Here is a 14,961-nt window from a genome sequence, read left to right on the forward strand (position 1 = left end):
CTGAGGGATTTCTTTTTTTGACGTGGTTACAGAATATGCTTAGGGAACTTCGTTTTGAATTTTGCATTATTGATTCCTACTGCTCCTGAGGTTGCTTTTCCACGAGCGTTTAACTAGCTGCTGCACCCGCAAGTACTAGCACCACCGGGTCTTTTCAGTACAATTGGGAACGGGTCCCAGGAATTAAAGGATGTACAGTTGAATCGAGTGGTCACATATACTAGAGAGGAAGACGGGGGACCTGTGTGCTACTTGGATTGAATCAGGTCACGCAGGGGGGCCTCGTGGATCTTCAACAACTGCATAGGTCGCCCGCTTGGTTGAGGTAGAGAGACCAGCTAGGTTCTTCCATTTTCTTGATTCCCCCCTTCTCCCTTCTCACTCCATCTCCGGTTGGCCTGTGAGGTGCTCTTTTTTGCTTGCCTTTACCCTTACCCTTATTTAATTGAAGCTGAACGTATCTGGGATATTTTCTTGTCTCTGTTTTTTTTGTCTTTTCCTTTGTTTGCATCTTGTTTATTTACTGAATAAACATGGAAGCGCTCATCTATGGGTCCGATAGATTCTAGTCTTGGCATATGTTCTGTTTTCTTGTCTGATGAATAGCGTTGCACATCAGGAGGTTATCTTCATATCCATCTGCAAGGCTCCCCTGTAAAGCATAATGGCGCTAATCTGTTCTTAAATTTCTAGGTATCAGCATTTCGGGAGAGCAAATCTGACGACAGGAGATTCTACATATTTTCTCCCACAAAGACACTTCACCTGAAGACAGATTCGAAAGATGACCGTGTCGCTTGGATCGAGGCCCTGATCCTGGCGAGGAGTGTGTATTCACTCAGATCATTCAGTGGACGAATAAGTTTTGTGCAGAGTGATGTTTCGGTTTCAACCGCAAGGCTCCGGAATCGGATGCGGCAGGAAGGTTTAAACGAGAGTCTTATACGGGACTGTGAACAGATTATGCTTTCGGAGTTTTCAAGCTACCGAAAGCAACTGAAACTACGCTATGAGGATCATCTAAGCTTGTTTGGATCCAGTAGACACCATTTTGAGGTAACGACAAGCACGTATATTCATTAGTGCTGCACATTTTATTTGGGTTGTTGAAAAATTCCAGGCGAAATCTTATACAATATTTAGATAGATAGTAGAACTACATCATATGCTTATTGCTCATAAGTTTCAGTACAGCTTATCTAGGACCTATTATTTAAGTTTGCAAAGGTTACTCTCCTTGAAAGGTTACTCTGCTCTTTTTTCCTGCAGGAATTTTACATAGTGTATTACACGCGTATTTGTGCAGGAAGGTAAAGATGGAAATATAATACAGGGGGCGTTGTCAAGAAATGAATTTCCTAGTTCTCGACGTGGGAATTTTAGCGGTATGATTTCATACACATACTAAGTAAATCACTGCCCTATGTTTGCTGCATGCATCTACTTTACTCTAGCTCCATGCTTTTACTTAACTGGTGTTGGCGTCCTTCTTTTCACTGATGCTTTATAATCTCTCTCATTAAGTTGTCTGGCTAATTTAGTAGCACTGTCTTATATTTCCTAAAGAAAGGAAAAAAAACGCTTGCCCGTTTACTAGTCGAGGGTCTATAATTTGCATTCCTGAGTTGTCTCTTGCTGTTGTATTAGCTTTTTTAATGTTACAATGGTCTTTCTCTTGGCCAGAATATAGCACAACAGAATCTGATGACTTTGAGAAGCAAGATGGTGGTGACTTGACTTGTGAAGAAGAGTCTACATTCTTTGATGCTGCAGACTACTTCACTGAATCAAACAGCAGATCTTCAGCAATGTCAAGTTCTACAGATTGTGGTGTACACAGTGGTACTAACATAGATAACTCAGGTTGCCTGGAAATTGAGAATGTCCAAATGCAAGATTCTGACAACATGCTACCTCAAATCAAACGACGGAGTAAATTACCAGAACCTACTGAGAAAGAGAAAGGAATCAGCCTTTGGTCCATTATTAAAGATAGTGTCGGCAAGGATTTGACAAGAGTGTGCCTTCCAGTTTACTTTAATGAACCACTGTCATCCCTCCAGAAATGCTTTGAAGATTTAGAATATTCCTACCTTTTGGATCAGGCATATGAACATGGAAAAGTGGTACAGATCATTTCTCTGTTTTTTTTTCATCTCTAGGATGTTCGCTGCTTATTGATTAGATTCTTCAGATCAGTAAATAGTCATCAGTTACTTCTGTTGTTTGTGACCACATCAGAGTTTAATCTCATTGCCTTAATGTGTTCGTGAAGAAGACTAAAACAATAGGTGTTGACTGTTGAGGTTGATTGAACTCTTTCACAAAAAATGAACTCCAAGATACCGTGTGAGTCTTGCCTAAGTGGTATAGTCTGCTAACAAATGGAACAGTTTATCTGCTAAAAAAGAATTGTGGATATTTGTCTGTGCACAATACTATATTGTTTTGCCTGCTAGTTTTCTTCTTATATGAAAATATCCCCTGTTGAGTTCGTTTAGTGTTAAAACAAGTTTTACTCACATGTCTGTTGAATGAAATTTAGGGAAACAGCCTCATGAGAATTCTGAAAGTAGCTGCTTTTGCGGTCTCTGGCTATGCTTCTTCTGTCGCGAGACCTTGCAAACCGTTCAATCCGTTGTTAGGAGAGACCTATGAAGCTGATTTTCCTGATAGAAGGATCCGCTTTTTTGCTGAGAAGGTCAGTTGCTATTCCTTCTTCTGCTTCCTTATGCGAAAAAAACAGTGTGTGAGTATTAGGAGAAAAGCATAGGCAAGAGTTCTTTATGAAGAAAAGGAAGATGTTTCTTTTTACTTCATGTCTATTTTGGAAAGCTATTGAATTATTTTCTGTCCAAAACGATGCAATTTCTGCTATATAATATATTATGCAGCTTTGGTTAACTTGGAACTGAACATTGATATCTTCATAGTGTGGAACTGTACTTGTGAGGCTTTTAATTACAACATGTTGATGTTCATCATTTACATGGATAGGTTAGTCATCATCCCATGCTGATTGCCTGCCACTCTGAAGGCAAGGGTTGGAAGTTCTGGGGCGACAGCAATGTAAAATCCAAGTTCTGGGGGCAGTCAATTCAAGTTGATCCAGTTGGCGTTTTGACACTGGAATTTGATGATGGTGAAATTTTCCAATGGAGTAAGGTGTGTGGCATCATAAGATGGGACACATTCCCAAATTAGAACTATTTGTTCTTCAGACTGAATTCTGTCTGCCTTTCCAGGTGACAACAACTATCAATAACCTCATTCTTGGGAAGCTGTACTGCAATCATCATGGAACCATGCACATAAAAGGGAATCAACAGTATTCATGTAAACTCAAGTTCAAAGAGCCATCGCTGCTTGACCGCAATCCTCGCCTGGTATGTTTTGCTTAGCATCCTTTTCTTCTTTCTGGTTTATCTCTATACATAAAAAAAAGCCTGAGACGTGGGTAGAAACATGTTTTTCCCCTGGTTAACCTTCTGAGTGTCTGTCCAATCTTTGTTACTCGTTACTTGGTCTAGTAGCATATTATACTTGGACCACTAAGCATACTCATGGATAGTTAATGCATAATTTTCATGGATTATATGAGAAAAGTACGTTCTGTATCTAATGCAAACTGCTATTTCAATGCAAGGTTGCAAACCCCTGCCCTAAACTGTCGTACCAACGTGGATATAATTATTATAACTGGTGAAACGTGTGTGTAGATTTGATGAAACTTGTTCATTATTGTGCTGATTGAGTGGCTTGTAACAGGGTGCTTGCATATGAAAGTAGTGATATTCATGACCTTAAGTTTCATCAAGTTGTTTTCTCATCTTCTTTGTACTACGATTAACATGCCTTTTAACCTCAGTGCTATCGTGAGCAGTTTACCCTATGTGAATTTGTGAATGCAAACAATGTTTCTGCTGGATCTCTATTCATTCCATGCATACACCTTCATTTCCACAGGTACAAGGCTTCGTAGAGGACAATGATGGAAAGAAGGCTTCCTTTGTAATAGGAAAATGGGACGAAAATATGTACTATAGTAATTTAGATACTTCCAAGATCAGGAGTGCTGATCAATTGCAAGGTGCCTCCCTACTTTGGGAAAAGAGCAAACCTTCTCCCAACCCAACTCGGTACAATCTATCTTCTTTTGCGATCACATTGAATGAGTTGACCCCAGAGCTTCAGGTATTGGTGTGGTTCTTAATCTCTCCGTATAAATGCTCCATACTCCGTAACTTTCTATCAAGACCTAAATGATCATACTTGTTTGACCATGGTAAAGGAGAAACTTCCTCCTACTGATTCACGGCTGAGGCCAGACCAGCGGCATTTGGAGAATGGTGAATATGAAAAGGCAAACACAGAAAAGTTGAGGTTGGAACGGCGGCAAAGAATGGTATGATCTCTTGCTCTCTCTTGCTTGCTGTCTGTCTGAAAAAGTTGGTACTGTTTATAAATCACCTGCCTTGCAGTTTCATTATATCTATTTCATCGCAGTCGACTAAACTTCAAGACAATGGCTGGAAGCCTCGATGGTTCGAGCAGGACGCTGAAGATGGGACATACCATTACAAAGGTGGGTACTGGGAAGCAAGGGACCAAGGACGCTGGGACGGATGCCTCAACATATTCGGGGAGTTCTCAGAAACATGAACGGCCAGCTCTTGCAGCAACAATCGGTTCGGTTCAGATGCAAACGGCTCCGCCAGCATTGCGCCCCCAAAGCATCTTACAGGAGAGGAATGCAATGCAAGAGTATAGAGGCATTGAAGAAGAAGGCCTTGCCGTCTTGAATGGTAGATATCGATGGATGGCTACGGCTGCCGGCACATTAGTTCCTGAATAATAATGTACTCCCTCTAGCCTAAATAGTTGCGCAGATTTAGGCAAAATGTAGGCTAAAATGTGTTTAGGTTCATTGAACCCGTGACAAGCATTTAGGGCCGGAGGGAGTAGCTATTCTTTCGTTCGTTTGTGTTGGATGCTTGCTCTTGAGTAGCTTTCCTTTTCGTATCTGGATGTTTCATAGTGTAGCCGAGCAAGCATCATTTGTAGAAAGAAAATAGAGGTCAAATTTACAAAAAAATTACCAAGTTGTCAAATATAATGGCATAAAGTCAACAAATAAAATCCCTTTTGTTGCTTTGGCGAAATGTTTGTTACATACTTTGTTCATAAGCAATACTAGTTAATTGATAATATGAAAATACTACATCCTCTGTCCATAAAAGGATGTTGAAGATTTATCTAAATTTTGATGTATCTATAAATAAAGAGTGTCTATATATATCTAAATTTAGATAATCTTGTGACAACCTTTTATGAGCAGAGGTAGTATTATATACTTGAAAAAAATAGTGCTACTTAAATAAAAGAGAAAAGGAATCATCATTTCCCTATATAATATTTATATTTTATACTGTACAACATATTAGCACATACACCAATAATCATTATTCTTTTTTCTCTCGAACACACGCCTAAGCAGGTAAAGAACAATGTGTAGCAAGGCTACAAGGTAAAAACATGAGAGAAAAAAGGAAAAATATTCTTTTGTAAACATCGAGTGTAAGTGTAACTTAGATAGAGTATAATGTAGACGCGAGCACAGAGTGCTTACGGTAAAAGTTGCTTACCACGGGAGCTATGTTTTGGCGCCCTGACAGGAGCCTGTAATAAAATCGCTCATAAAAAATTTATTTTTCAGATAATAATTGAAATAACTTCACTTGCAATTATTTTTATATTCTGCGTTTTTCGTGGCAGGTGTGGAAATTCTTGAGAGCTTTTTAAAAAAACCATGCAGGATAACTGCATATATAATATAGTAACACGAAAGCCGTTTATTTCTTATTTGTATGGACCACATGTAGGAGGCTGCATTCAGCTTTACCGTGAAGTAATAATTTCGTTTGCCCAATCATTTTCTTTTAGCTATTTTACTGTTTGACTAGCTGAACCTTTTTTACAACAGAATATCCATAAATTTTGGCAGAATTTCCCAACAATGCAAAACAGCGGGAGTAGCCTAAATTTTACTCCCTCCCCGTTCACAAATAATGATGAATTGGACACTGGCATGGCCTTCAAACCTATGACTTTGAGAGATAATTTGTATTGTTGTAGGTGTACAGTAGCCAACAAAAATACAATGTTTTGTAAATAATTTTCACAAAGAAGACGTGCACATGGTTTTTTTTTTAGTTCTCGCTCTAAATGTTTTGAATGAAGGTATGTCCAAAACATCACTTGTTTGTGAACTGGTGGGAATTTTCAGTAGTATTTGCGCAATTAGAGATCCCATTTAGGACATGTTCGTTTCAGAGGAATCACTCAAAATCGGTTGCATGTTTTGCTTTATACTAGACTTATGCTTATGAAGGATGTGTTGGTGAATGTTGATGGACCAACCCATTCTACTCCCATACCAACAGGGCAGCTAAGATTGCAAAAGTTAATTATCGATCTGCATGCTTGATTAGCACCCACAACCAACAAACAAAGATTGCAATAGTCAATTCAGCTTCCGGGTCCTCGAAACAAACACCTTTTGTTCATATTCTTGATTAATTATGGCTTTGAGGTGAGATTTCTGAAATATTTATGAAGCACAAATCCATTCTCATGTTAATATAATCAAAAAACACACACAGCTTACCGTGTGAGAATCATCAAGACAACCGCATGAATCCCTATTTCTTGACATGCCAAAAGTAATAATAGGCAGCTTCACTGCTCCTGCTCATATTTTAACCACTTCCCAATCAAGTTAAGTAATTGCTGTTATATATTCACATATCATGGCAGCACATCTTTCAAGCTCCTGGCATACACTTCCAGCCTCTTTAGCCCTTCTTCTGGAGTAGCCGCTTCACCCAGCTGCTTCACCATTGCACTGCCAATTATCACTCCATCTGCACCCCACTCTGAAATCTGTGCTCATTTATAATTGATACACAAAAAAAATCGTTAATTATCTTGACAACTCTTGGTATAAGAAACACTAATATATAGCTAATCTTCATATCTATCAGTAACAGCTAGGTTGTTTACCTGCTTAACATGGTCAGGGGTTGATATTCCAAAGCCAACAGCCACTGCCTTGTCAGTGACCTGCAAGCAATATCAGAACCATATTAGGTATAGGCCATCAGCTGTAATCACCATTTAGTTGAGAAAATCTGCAAACCTCCTTAATCTCCTTAAGAAGACTCTCGACACGTGGGTTCACGTTTGCGCGGGGGCCTGTAACTCCATCGACACTTACCTGCATAATGCGGATAATTATGATATTACAATATAATTTTCATGTCCGGGTAACAAAATATCATGTATGGTTTACTGTAAAAAAAAGAAACTATTATGTAAGGTTCTTATGTGTGTGTGCATCCATTTAATTAGAAGTCACTGTACAAGGTAAACAAAGCCTCCTGAAGCTTCAGTGATCTCCTTCATCCTCTCTGCCGGTGTAGACGGTGTTGTAAGCAGCACCTGCAATGATTAATCCAATCTTCAATATAATAGTTGGCGCTACTAAGCTTGACTTTTTTCAGTAAAATACTGTAATTATTGGTTGAAATCAGGGTACCAGCTCTAGGTCGTTCTTAATGGCTTCATCTCTGAAAGCACTTGTCTCGGCGTAAGGAAGATCAGGTACTATAAGACCTGGATGCATGGAACATTAGTTTAGCATTTAGAGTAGTCCTAGCAGCAGCAGTTAGCACTAGCAGCACTACTAGGAAATAGGCTTCCGCCGGCGCACCGGTGTGGGAACAGGCCGGTGGTATCGCCTTACCACCGGCGCACCTCCTGGTACACCGGCAGTAACTCGACTTATCGCCGGCGCATGTCCTGGTTCGCCGGCACTAAGGCGATTAGTGCACCGGTGGTATGTTTTTCAAAAAAAAAAAATACGAATCTATATCTAGATCTCGACGTGATGTGTTCTTCACGTTCTTCAAGTGGCCAGTGAGGGTTGAGGAGGTGGGTCACCGGATGGGAGGTCGCCGGTGAGCTTGAGGAGGTGGTCGCCGGAAGGAGGTCTTGACGAGGTTGGTGGTCACCGGAGGGAGTTTCCCGGTGAGGTTGAGGAGGTGATCACCGGAGGAGGTGGTCACCGGGTTGAGGAAGTGTGGATTGAGGAGGAGGAGTAGGGGGGGAGCAGGAGAAGGGAAAGAAGAGGAGGAGGAGGAGGGAAGGAGGAGGAGGAGGAGAGAAAGTGAGAAATAAGAAGAGGCCGACGGGATGGTTTTCATATATAGCACCGGTTAACGCCGGCGCACCAATATGATGGTACGTCGGGAGTATTTTTTTGTTTTTCATCAAAATCTGAAAGCTGAAAAAACTTATGTTTCTGTTTTGAATTTGACGAATCCAAAAATTTTCTAAACGACCATAGGTGGTTGAAATCGGATAGAAAATTTCGTGTAGATACATTTTGATATGAAAAAGTTTTTCATCGGGGATCGTATGCAACCAGAAATCTCATTTTACCGAAACATGACGCCATTTTGCATAACATATCGAAATTCATGTTTTTAAATTTTCGCTAAAACTAGATGACGTAGCACATGGACATCTCGAAGGATTTTAATTTTTAATTTTTTTTATCATTTCTTCTATTTTTTCGAAAAATTGAAAAGGCGATTAGGGAGGACGGGTGTGTGTGTACCAAGGGAAAAATCTATGCCTGCCTTACCGCCGGCGCACCGCCAATGCTGATGCGCTAATGGTACTTGTACTACCAATGGCGCACCAACATGGTTTTTGGGCTGGCCCAGACCTGACCGACCCTTATTCCCGGCGAACATATAGCTCTTTGCGCCGGCGGTATTTGAGTACCACCGGCGCTCCATAAAGTAAATGCGTCGGTGGCAAATACCACCGGCGTGCCATATATGTTGCAAATAGCACTACCTATAGCCTATTTCCTAGTAGTGCATGGTGTAGTAGTAGTACTAGTACATACTAGTTGAATGCCCGTGCTTCGCCACGGTTTAACAAATTTATCCAATTAGTCAAATTTATATGTATGGAACCCTAGCTGCCACCCTCCCCATCTCCCCTCCCGCCGCCGTCGGATCCTAGTGGGGCGAAGACCGTGCGGGGGAATGATGGTGGCAGTAGAATGTCCCTCCATCATAGCTACGAGGTGTGGCTTCGGCGGAGGATCTTGAGCGGGCGCCTCGGGACGGCGTGTGTGTGGCCATGGCACCGGTCACGCAGAGATGTGGCCTCTTCCACCTTCCACGGTGAGGGGGAGACGGTTGTACGGCTGCTGAAGCAGGTGTGTATGCCACCATCGATGACAACTCTCGTGGGTGTCGTATTTCTCGTAGGAAGTTATGGTGGGGTGGCTCTCTCTACATTATTTCCGTGGAAACCTCAGATCTAGGGGAGAACATGCCATCTACCATCCTCGGCGGCATGGTGCAGCGGGGTCTCGATCATGAATGTGGGATGATGGACGCGCACAGGGCGGTGGCGCCATCTAGCGTCATGGCGGCGTCGAGGGTACCCTGGAAAGATCAATGCATTGATCCCTCTTGGATATGGGTTCACGGAAGACGGAGGTAGCGACCTCTACGGTGTGTACGTTGGTGCATGCTGAGGGTTTGCTAGACCGGTTGTGCTTCTTACTCGCCAATAGGTGGTTTGGTGAGGATTTTCGGTTTTTAGATGATGTGCATTGGTGTGATATCAGGCATTGGCCTATTCATGATTACCCCCTTCATCGGTAGGTGTAGCGATGTTCATAGGATGGTGGCTTCGAGTTGATCTTCGTATCTCTCTCTAAAGTCTTTGTTCAATAATATAATAAAAATATATATGCATCATTTGTATGCAGAAGCTCGGGAAAATCCTCAATTTCGAAAAAATCAATTATTATTGTGCTCAATGCATAGCTTTATGGTGGACCATCGAAAATGAAAATGCATGCCTGTTAATAGCCCAGACATGTTATAGCTCGATAGTTTATATGCCCAGTTGTAGCACAAGAATTCCTATAACAGATGAAAACGGTAGTTCATTTAACGAACGAAAATGCCCGATAGTTCATATAACATATGAGAACACATGCCTCTTATTGCCCGACAGAGAGCGTCAATATGGCCAACGAGTTATCCCCGTGAAGGTCACGGGTTCAACAGAATTCCTGCCTCGTCTGACCGGAGGAGCACTGGGGCAAGTGGCTTCAACTCCGGCGCATTGCTCCTCTCCGTCGGCAAGAGCTCCAAGAGCGGAACATGCGCAGGTAGCGTCCATTCAGAACCATGTAACTTGAGTTCACGGGAAGTTCCACACCTTGCGTGCGTTCACCGAATTCATGCTCCTCCACTTAGAGGAGCACCTCCTAGGGTGGGTGGCTACAAGGGAAGATGTGGCGTGGTTGCCGATGTCACGTGAGCTGGCAAGAAAAATCAGTTCTTCTCCGTGCCCGCACCAGGCCTCCTCCTCCGCCAAGCTGCTCGACCCCAACTGCCTCTCCATCTAGAACGATGGCCTTCTATAACGTCGCGGCAGTGCAGTCATGGACGCAGGTCAAGGACGCGAGGACGCAAGCACAACAGCGACCCACATCGTGTTTTGCTACTTTGTTGAGAGTTGTTAGCTTGACCAGCAGCGCCGGGGCCGGCACATATACTCAGGAAGGTTAAACTATTGTTGAGATAAGATAATTTTGTTACCCAAGTGTGTTAGTTAGTGAAGATAAGGTTTGTTAGTTCCACCGATAGTGACATTTAGTATGTAAATTATGATAAGTGTGGCATCATGAGAAGCATGATATTGCATGTTTCACCTTAATAGTAAAGATTAGTAGTTGATCTGCAACACTTCAAGTGAAAAATATACCAAGCAACATTTTAAGTGTTAATACATATTGATAATCTTCCAAATTTATTAGCTTATCACTGAAGTTTAATCTTGAAAATACTATACGACAGTAAACCCACAGTCATTGTCTTTATCCTCATTAGATGAATCAGATCAGTGGTAACCTGCAGTCATTGGTCTTCAAAATCAATGTATGAATCAAATCAACTGGAAACAGAATATGTAGAACCATCATCTATTAGATTGGTGTGTGAAATATCTGGTTTAACTTTTGTCTATGATATAATGATGTAGAAACATTCTTCGGTTTCAGATTTACCTTTAATAGTAAAGATTGTTGACAAACACATTTCTGAATGCAACATTAAATTAGGGGGCATGTTTCGTAAGACATGGATCCACCTATTAGCCAAACTGCATGGAGCCTAGGTTACTTTTCATGTGTGTTGCATAATAAGTTTTCTACGACAACAGTCAAAATTTTCATTGCTAATGTTATGTAGCTTATGTTTTTGTAGACCATGTTGTATCTGACTATCTAAGCAAATATGTACCAGAATAGAATTGGTAATAAATCTGCACCGAAGATAAAAGTAAAAAGGTTGGCATGATTTACCCGTACCATGAAGATGTTTCTGCATAAAAAGAGCAACAGCTAGAAACAATTAACATCATATGAATTACCTCCACTTTCAAATGCACATGTATTATGATTTCCCCTTACCATGAAGATGTCTCGTGGGATTTTATACTTGCGTACTTGAGAGGCTTAATGATCTGATGAATGGAAAGTTGATAAAAGGCTCTTGCTGCCAGAAAGTAGTGTTCTTTGCTGACTATATTGTTCACATAGTTTAATGTGGCAATGTGTTAAATTGATAATGTAAAGAACCTAGCCACGCCGCTGCAACTGCACCTGGAGAAAGAAGATGGGTACACGAGCTCCTCCTCGGCTACCATCACCACATGCCCATGCATCATGCATCCCGACCGGCTATCCATGGCCATAGCCTCCCAAGATGCTGAGTACGATGGCGTCGGAAGGAGATCATGAGTACGTGAACGTCGTGTCAGCTGGTCTCGTCCTATCGTCCAGAACCGGCGGCGGCGGAATAAACGAGAAGATTTTCTCCGGAGTCCGGACTGCCAGCACGATTGCACGGATTGGTGATTCAGTTATGAGAAACCTCAAATTGATACCAACGCGTACAGTGGGGAAATGTTATCTCTTATCTGTATCTAGCGAGTTTTAAGGATCTCAACCGTCCACAGCAGATGGAGCCCGTGGGAGGAGGAGGCCGTGGCAGGGCGAGGAGGCTTGGGCGCGGGCGGCTGAGCCCTGGGCGGCGCAGTAGGCGTCGGTGTGGGTGAGGATTTGACGTGATTTGCGGTTAGTTCCGCGTTTCTGAGAGGTATACGCGGTTGCTGTTAATTAGTTGCTGAATTTTGGGGATAAGAAGCGGGGTGGCATTTTCAGGATAAAGATGTGGGGGTATTATTGTCTATCCTAAAAATGTGACACCAGACATTCACTAGTTTGCTCTTAATAGTAGAGATCATGCTCAGTGAGACAGTGACAACATTTTTATGAATTGCTGTAATTTAAATAGGTGAGTAACTCTAGCTGCTGAAACGTGTGTGAGTTCGATTAGCAAGTTTAGCAGTGATATGTAATCAGCAATTTAATTACCTTTTACGCCGGCTTCCTTGACCGCAGCGGCGAAGCTCGCCGTCCCTCGCTCCGCAATGGGTCTGAAGTAGGAGAAGACCACCACGGGACAGGACAGCTCCGGCGTCACCTCCTTCAGCATGGTCATGATGGCGTCTGCGGTGGCGCCGGCGGCCAGCGCGCGCGCCGCGGAGGCCTGGATGACGGGCCCGTCAGCGGAGGGGTCCGAGAACGGCATGCCGAGCTCGACGACGTCGGCGCCCAGGGCGTCGAGGAGCCTCAGCGCGGCCGCCGTCGTCGCGAGGTCGGGGTCGCCGGCGGTGATGTACGGGATGAACGCCGTCTGCATGCACGTACGCGCGTGGGCCAACGGTAGAAACCTCGGCATGATCCGTCCATCGATATATTATCGCCGCGTATGTACTGTACTGTACATGCGTACGTAACGTACCTTGCCCTTCGCCATGACATTAGACATGGCCTGCGACACGGACAGGCCGCGCTCGCCGGCGGCGGCCGGCACGGGCGCGGGCGCTGGTACATCAGCCAGCGACGCCGCTGGGGTCGCGGTTGCTGGATTTCCAGATATTGGATCAGTTTCGTGGAGAGAAATGATGCAGGGCTTATCCTCTTGTCTCAACCGGTGGCCTGCAGGAAGTGAAGGCCATCGCGATGTAAACTTCAGTTGATCTGTTGGGCCGGCTTAGCGCCAGCTTGAAAGTATCACAGAGCCTGCCCTGCTAGGATTCGGCGGATACACTCGCTGGCCCTAAAGAGGAGAATCTCTTTAATTCTATTTAGCTCCTCTCTCTCAATTTAGATACAAGGCTCAAAAAGCCCAACTTTAAATTAACAAAGCCCTCAACTGGTTATGAGTACAGCTTACAACCACGAACACCATCGCTGGGATACCAGCTTAAGATTATATCTCAGGGACAACAGAATAAAGAAAAAACATGGCACAAGGAAGCAAAGCTAAGTACAAGACAAAGCATGCCGCTTGAACCACATGATCGTCGAGCATCTTCTTCTGCTGACTAGGAGGAAGCACCGAGACTTCAAACAAAGGTCGGCTTGCGGACATAGCCAGATCCCAACACAGCCCACCTTGTACCAACTTCAACACTCAAGCATCCGACTAGCCGAGGAAAAACAACAACTTCGTAGGAAAATCAGAATGTGGGAGGGACATCTAAGACGGTGCATCCAAGGAGGAAGAACGGCGTCCACAGACGTCATCGCCGCCACAAGGCCAAGTCCTTGCACAACTTTCGCTGGCGTCCACTCCACCAACCTGCAGACACCACACGAGCAAGGCAGGCACCAACCGAAGACGAACTTGATAGGGGAGAAAACACTGTTGGAGCAATCCACCGTCTATAAGGCGCCAATACGATTGCAAAGAAGAGCACTACCGGCCGGGGAGCCCGGGGAGGAAATCGATACCGCAACGAAGTCGAGCGCTCCTCATGAGGGCAGACCAAGGGGAAAAGGAGCGACCAAAGTTAGCGCGTCTTAACAGACCGAAGGGAGGAACTTGGATGCGGCACCCCCGAGGAGGAAAACGGCGCGAAAGGGCGTCGTCGTCATTGGTAGAGACGAATCTTGCCCTGCTTAAATTGAAGTCCAACTAGACGAGAGGGCCAACAACACCATGGGCTGATAGGAAGAGGCATGGCAGAAGCCTACGGGGTAGGCAAGGAAGGGTTGCGACCGAAAACACACAAAATCTCGGGTAGCAACAGGTGAGCAGGCGAGGAGCCGCGAGCCCCTGCTTCGGCTCCGGTGGCGTCACGGACCTCACCCTGAGGCCGGACACAACCCCTGACAACACCTCTCCACATCAGTAGAAGAAGACTAACCCTGCCAGGACCACCCTGATACGTCTCAAACGTATCTATAATTTTTGATGCTCCATGCTTGTTTTACATCAATTCATATATGTTTTGCTTACACTTCGATGCACTTTTATATGATTTACGGCACTAACCTATTAACAAGATGCCACAGTGCTAGTTCCCTGTTTTCTGTTGTTTTTGTATTTCAGAAAAGTTGTACAGGAAATATTCTCGGAATTGGACGAAACAAAAGCCGAAGCCAATATTTTACCGTAACGAAGACAGGGTCCAGAGGTGAGTCGAAGGGAGGCAGCAATGCGGCCACAACTGCCCTAGGCATGGCCTGGCTCTAGCCCGCGCCTAGGGGTGGTGTGGGCCACCCTGGCCTCCACCGACATCGCCCCTCCACCTATTTATTCACGATCTCGGGAAAACACTGAATACCCGAGCCTCCATCCACGAAAAGTTCCATCACGGCCGCCATCACAGAACCCATCTCGGGGGGTTCTGAAGCTCTTCCCGGCACTCTGCCGGAGGCGGAAATCATCGCCGGAGGCATCTACATCTCCATGCCCGCCTCCGAAGTGATGCGTGAGTAGTTCATCCCTG

At 44.0% G+C, this 14,961-nt stretch overlaps 2 protein-coding genes across 3 annotated transcripts; one reads left to right on the forward strand and one right to left on the reverse strand.

The window, feature by feature from the left end:
- Window positions 1-379: 379 nt before the first annotated feature.
- Window positions 380-5,162, forward strand: LOC124687141 (oxysterol-binding protein-related protein 2A-like). Of its 2 annotated transcripts, XM_047220975.1 has the most exons (10): window positions 380-405; window positions 694-1,056; window positions 1,307-1,385; window positions 1,684-2,126; window positions 2,546-2,701; window positions 2,998-3,165; window positions 3,246-3,386; window positions 3,967-4,194; window positions 4,292-4,405; window positions 4,507-5,162. In XM_047220975.1, the coding sequence occupies exons 2-10, from the start codon at window positions 913-915 to the stop codon at window positions 4,660-4,662; spliced, it is 1,629 nt and encodes a 542-aa protein (XP_047076931.1). In that variant the 5' UTR covers window positions 380-405; window positions 694-912; the 3' UTR covers window positions 4,663-5,162. The 2 variants fall into 2 exon arrangements, with proteins under 2 accessions (XP_047076931.1, XP_047076927.1); XM_047220971.1 differs by lacking the exon at window positions 380-405 and having other exon boundaries at window positions 941-1,056; window positions 1,270-1,385.
- Window positions 5,163-6,719: 1,557 nt separating this feature from the next.
- LOC124654080 (tryptophan synthase alpha chain-like) lies at window positions 6,720-13,415 on the reverse strand. The gene is made up of 8 exons (XM_047193115.1): window positions 13,394-13,415; window positions 12,966-13,204; window positions 12,536-12,857; window positions 7,598-7,674; window positions 7,423-7,500; window positions 7,199-7,276; window positions 7,063-7,122; window positions 6,720-6,942 (listed from the first exon to the last, which is right to left on the reverse strand). The coding sequence occupies exons 1-8, from the start codon at window positions 13,413-13,415 to the stop codon at window positions 6,808-6,810; spliced, it is 1,011 nt and encodes a 336-aa protein (XP_047049071.1). The 3' UTR covers window positions 6,720-6,807.
- Between the last annotated feature and the right edge of the window lie 1,546 nt (window positions 13,416-14,961).

This window comes from Lolium rigidum, chromosome 1, assembly GCF_022539505.1.
Source record: "Lolium rigidum isolate FL_2022 chromosome 1, APGP_CSIRO_Lrig_0.1, whole genome shotgun sequence".
Classification (NCBI taxonomy): domain Eukaryota; kingdom Viridiplantae; phylum Streptophyta; class Magnoliopsida; order Poales; family Poaceae; genus Lolium; species Lolium rigidum.

Coding starts and splice junctions, on each gene's coding strand:
- LOC124687141 (XM_047220975.1), top strand. CDS start 913: ATGCGGCAGGAAGGTTTAAACGAGAGTCTTATACGGGACTGTGAACAG. Junction 1,057..1,306: donor CCAGTAGACACCATTTTGAG/GTAACGACAAGC, acceptor GTATTTGTGCAG/GAAGGTAAAGATGGAAATAT. Junction 2,127..2,545: donor CATATGAACATGGAAAAGTG/GTACAGATCATT, acceptor AATGAAATTTAG/GGAAACAGCCTCATGAGAAT.
- LOC124654080 (XM_047193115.1), bottom strand. CDS start 13,415: ATGGTGTTCGTGGTTGTAAGCT. Junction 7,277..7,422: donor CAGGAGGCTTTGTTTACCTT/GTACAGTGACTT, acceptor CGCATTATGCAG/GTAAGTGTCGATGGAGTTAC. Junction 7,123..7,198: donor TTCTTAAGGAGATTAAGGAG/GTTTGCAGATTT, acceptor TATTGCTTGCAG/GTCACTGACAAGGCAGTGGC.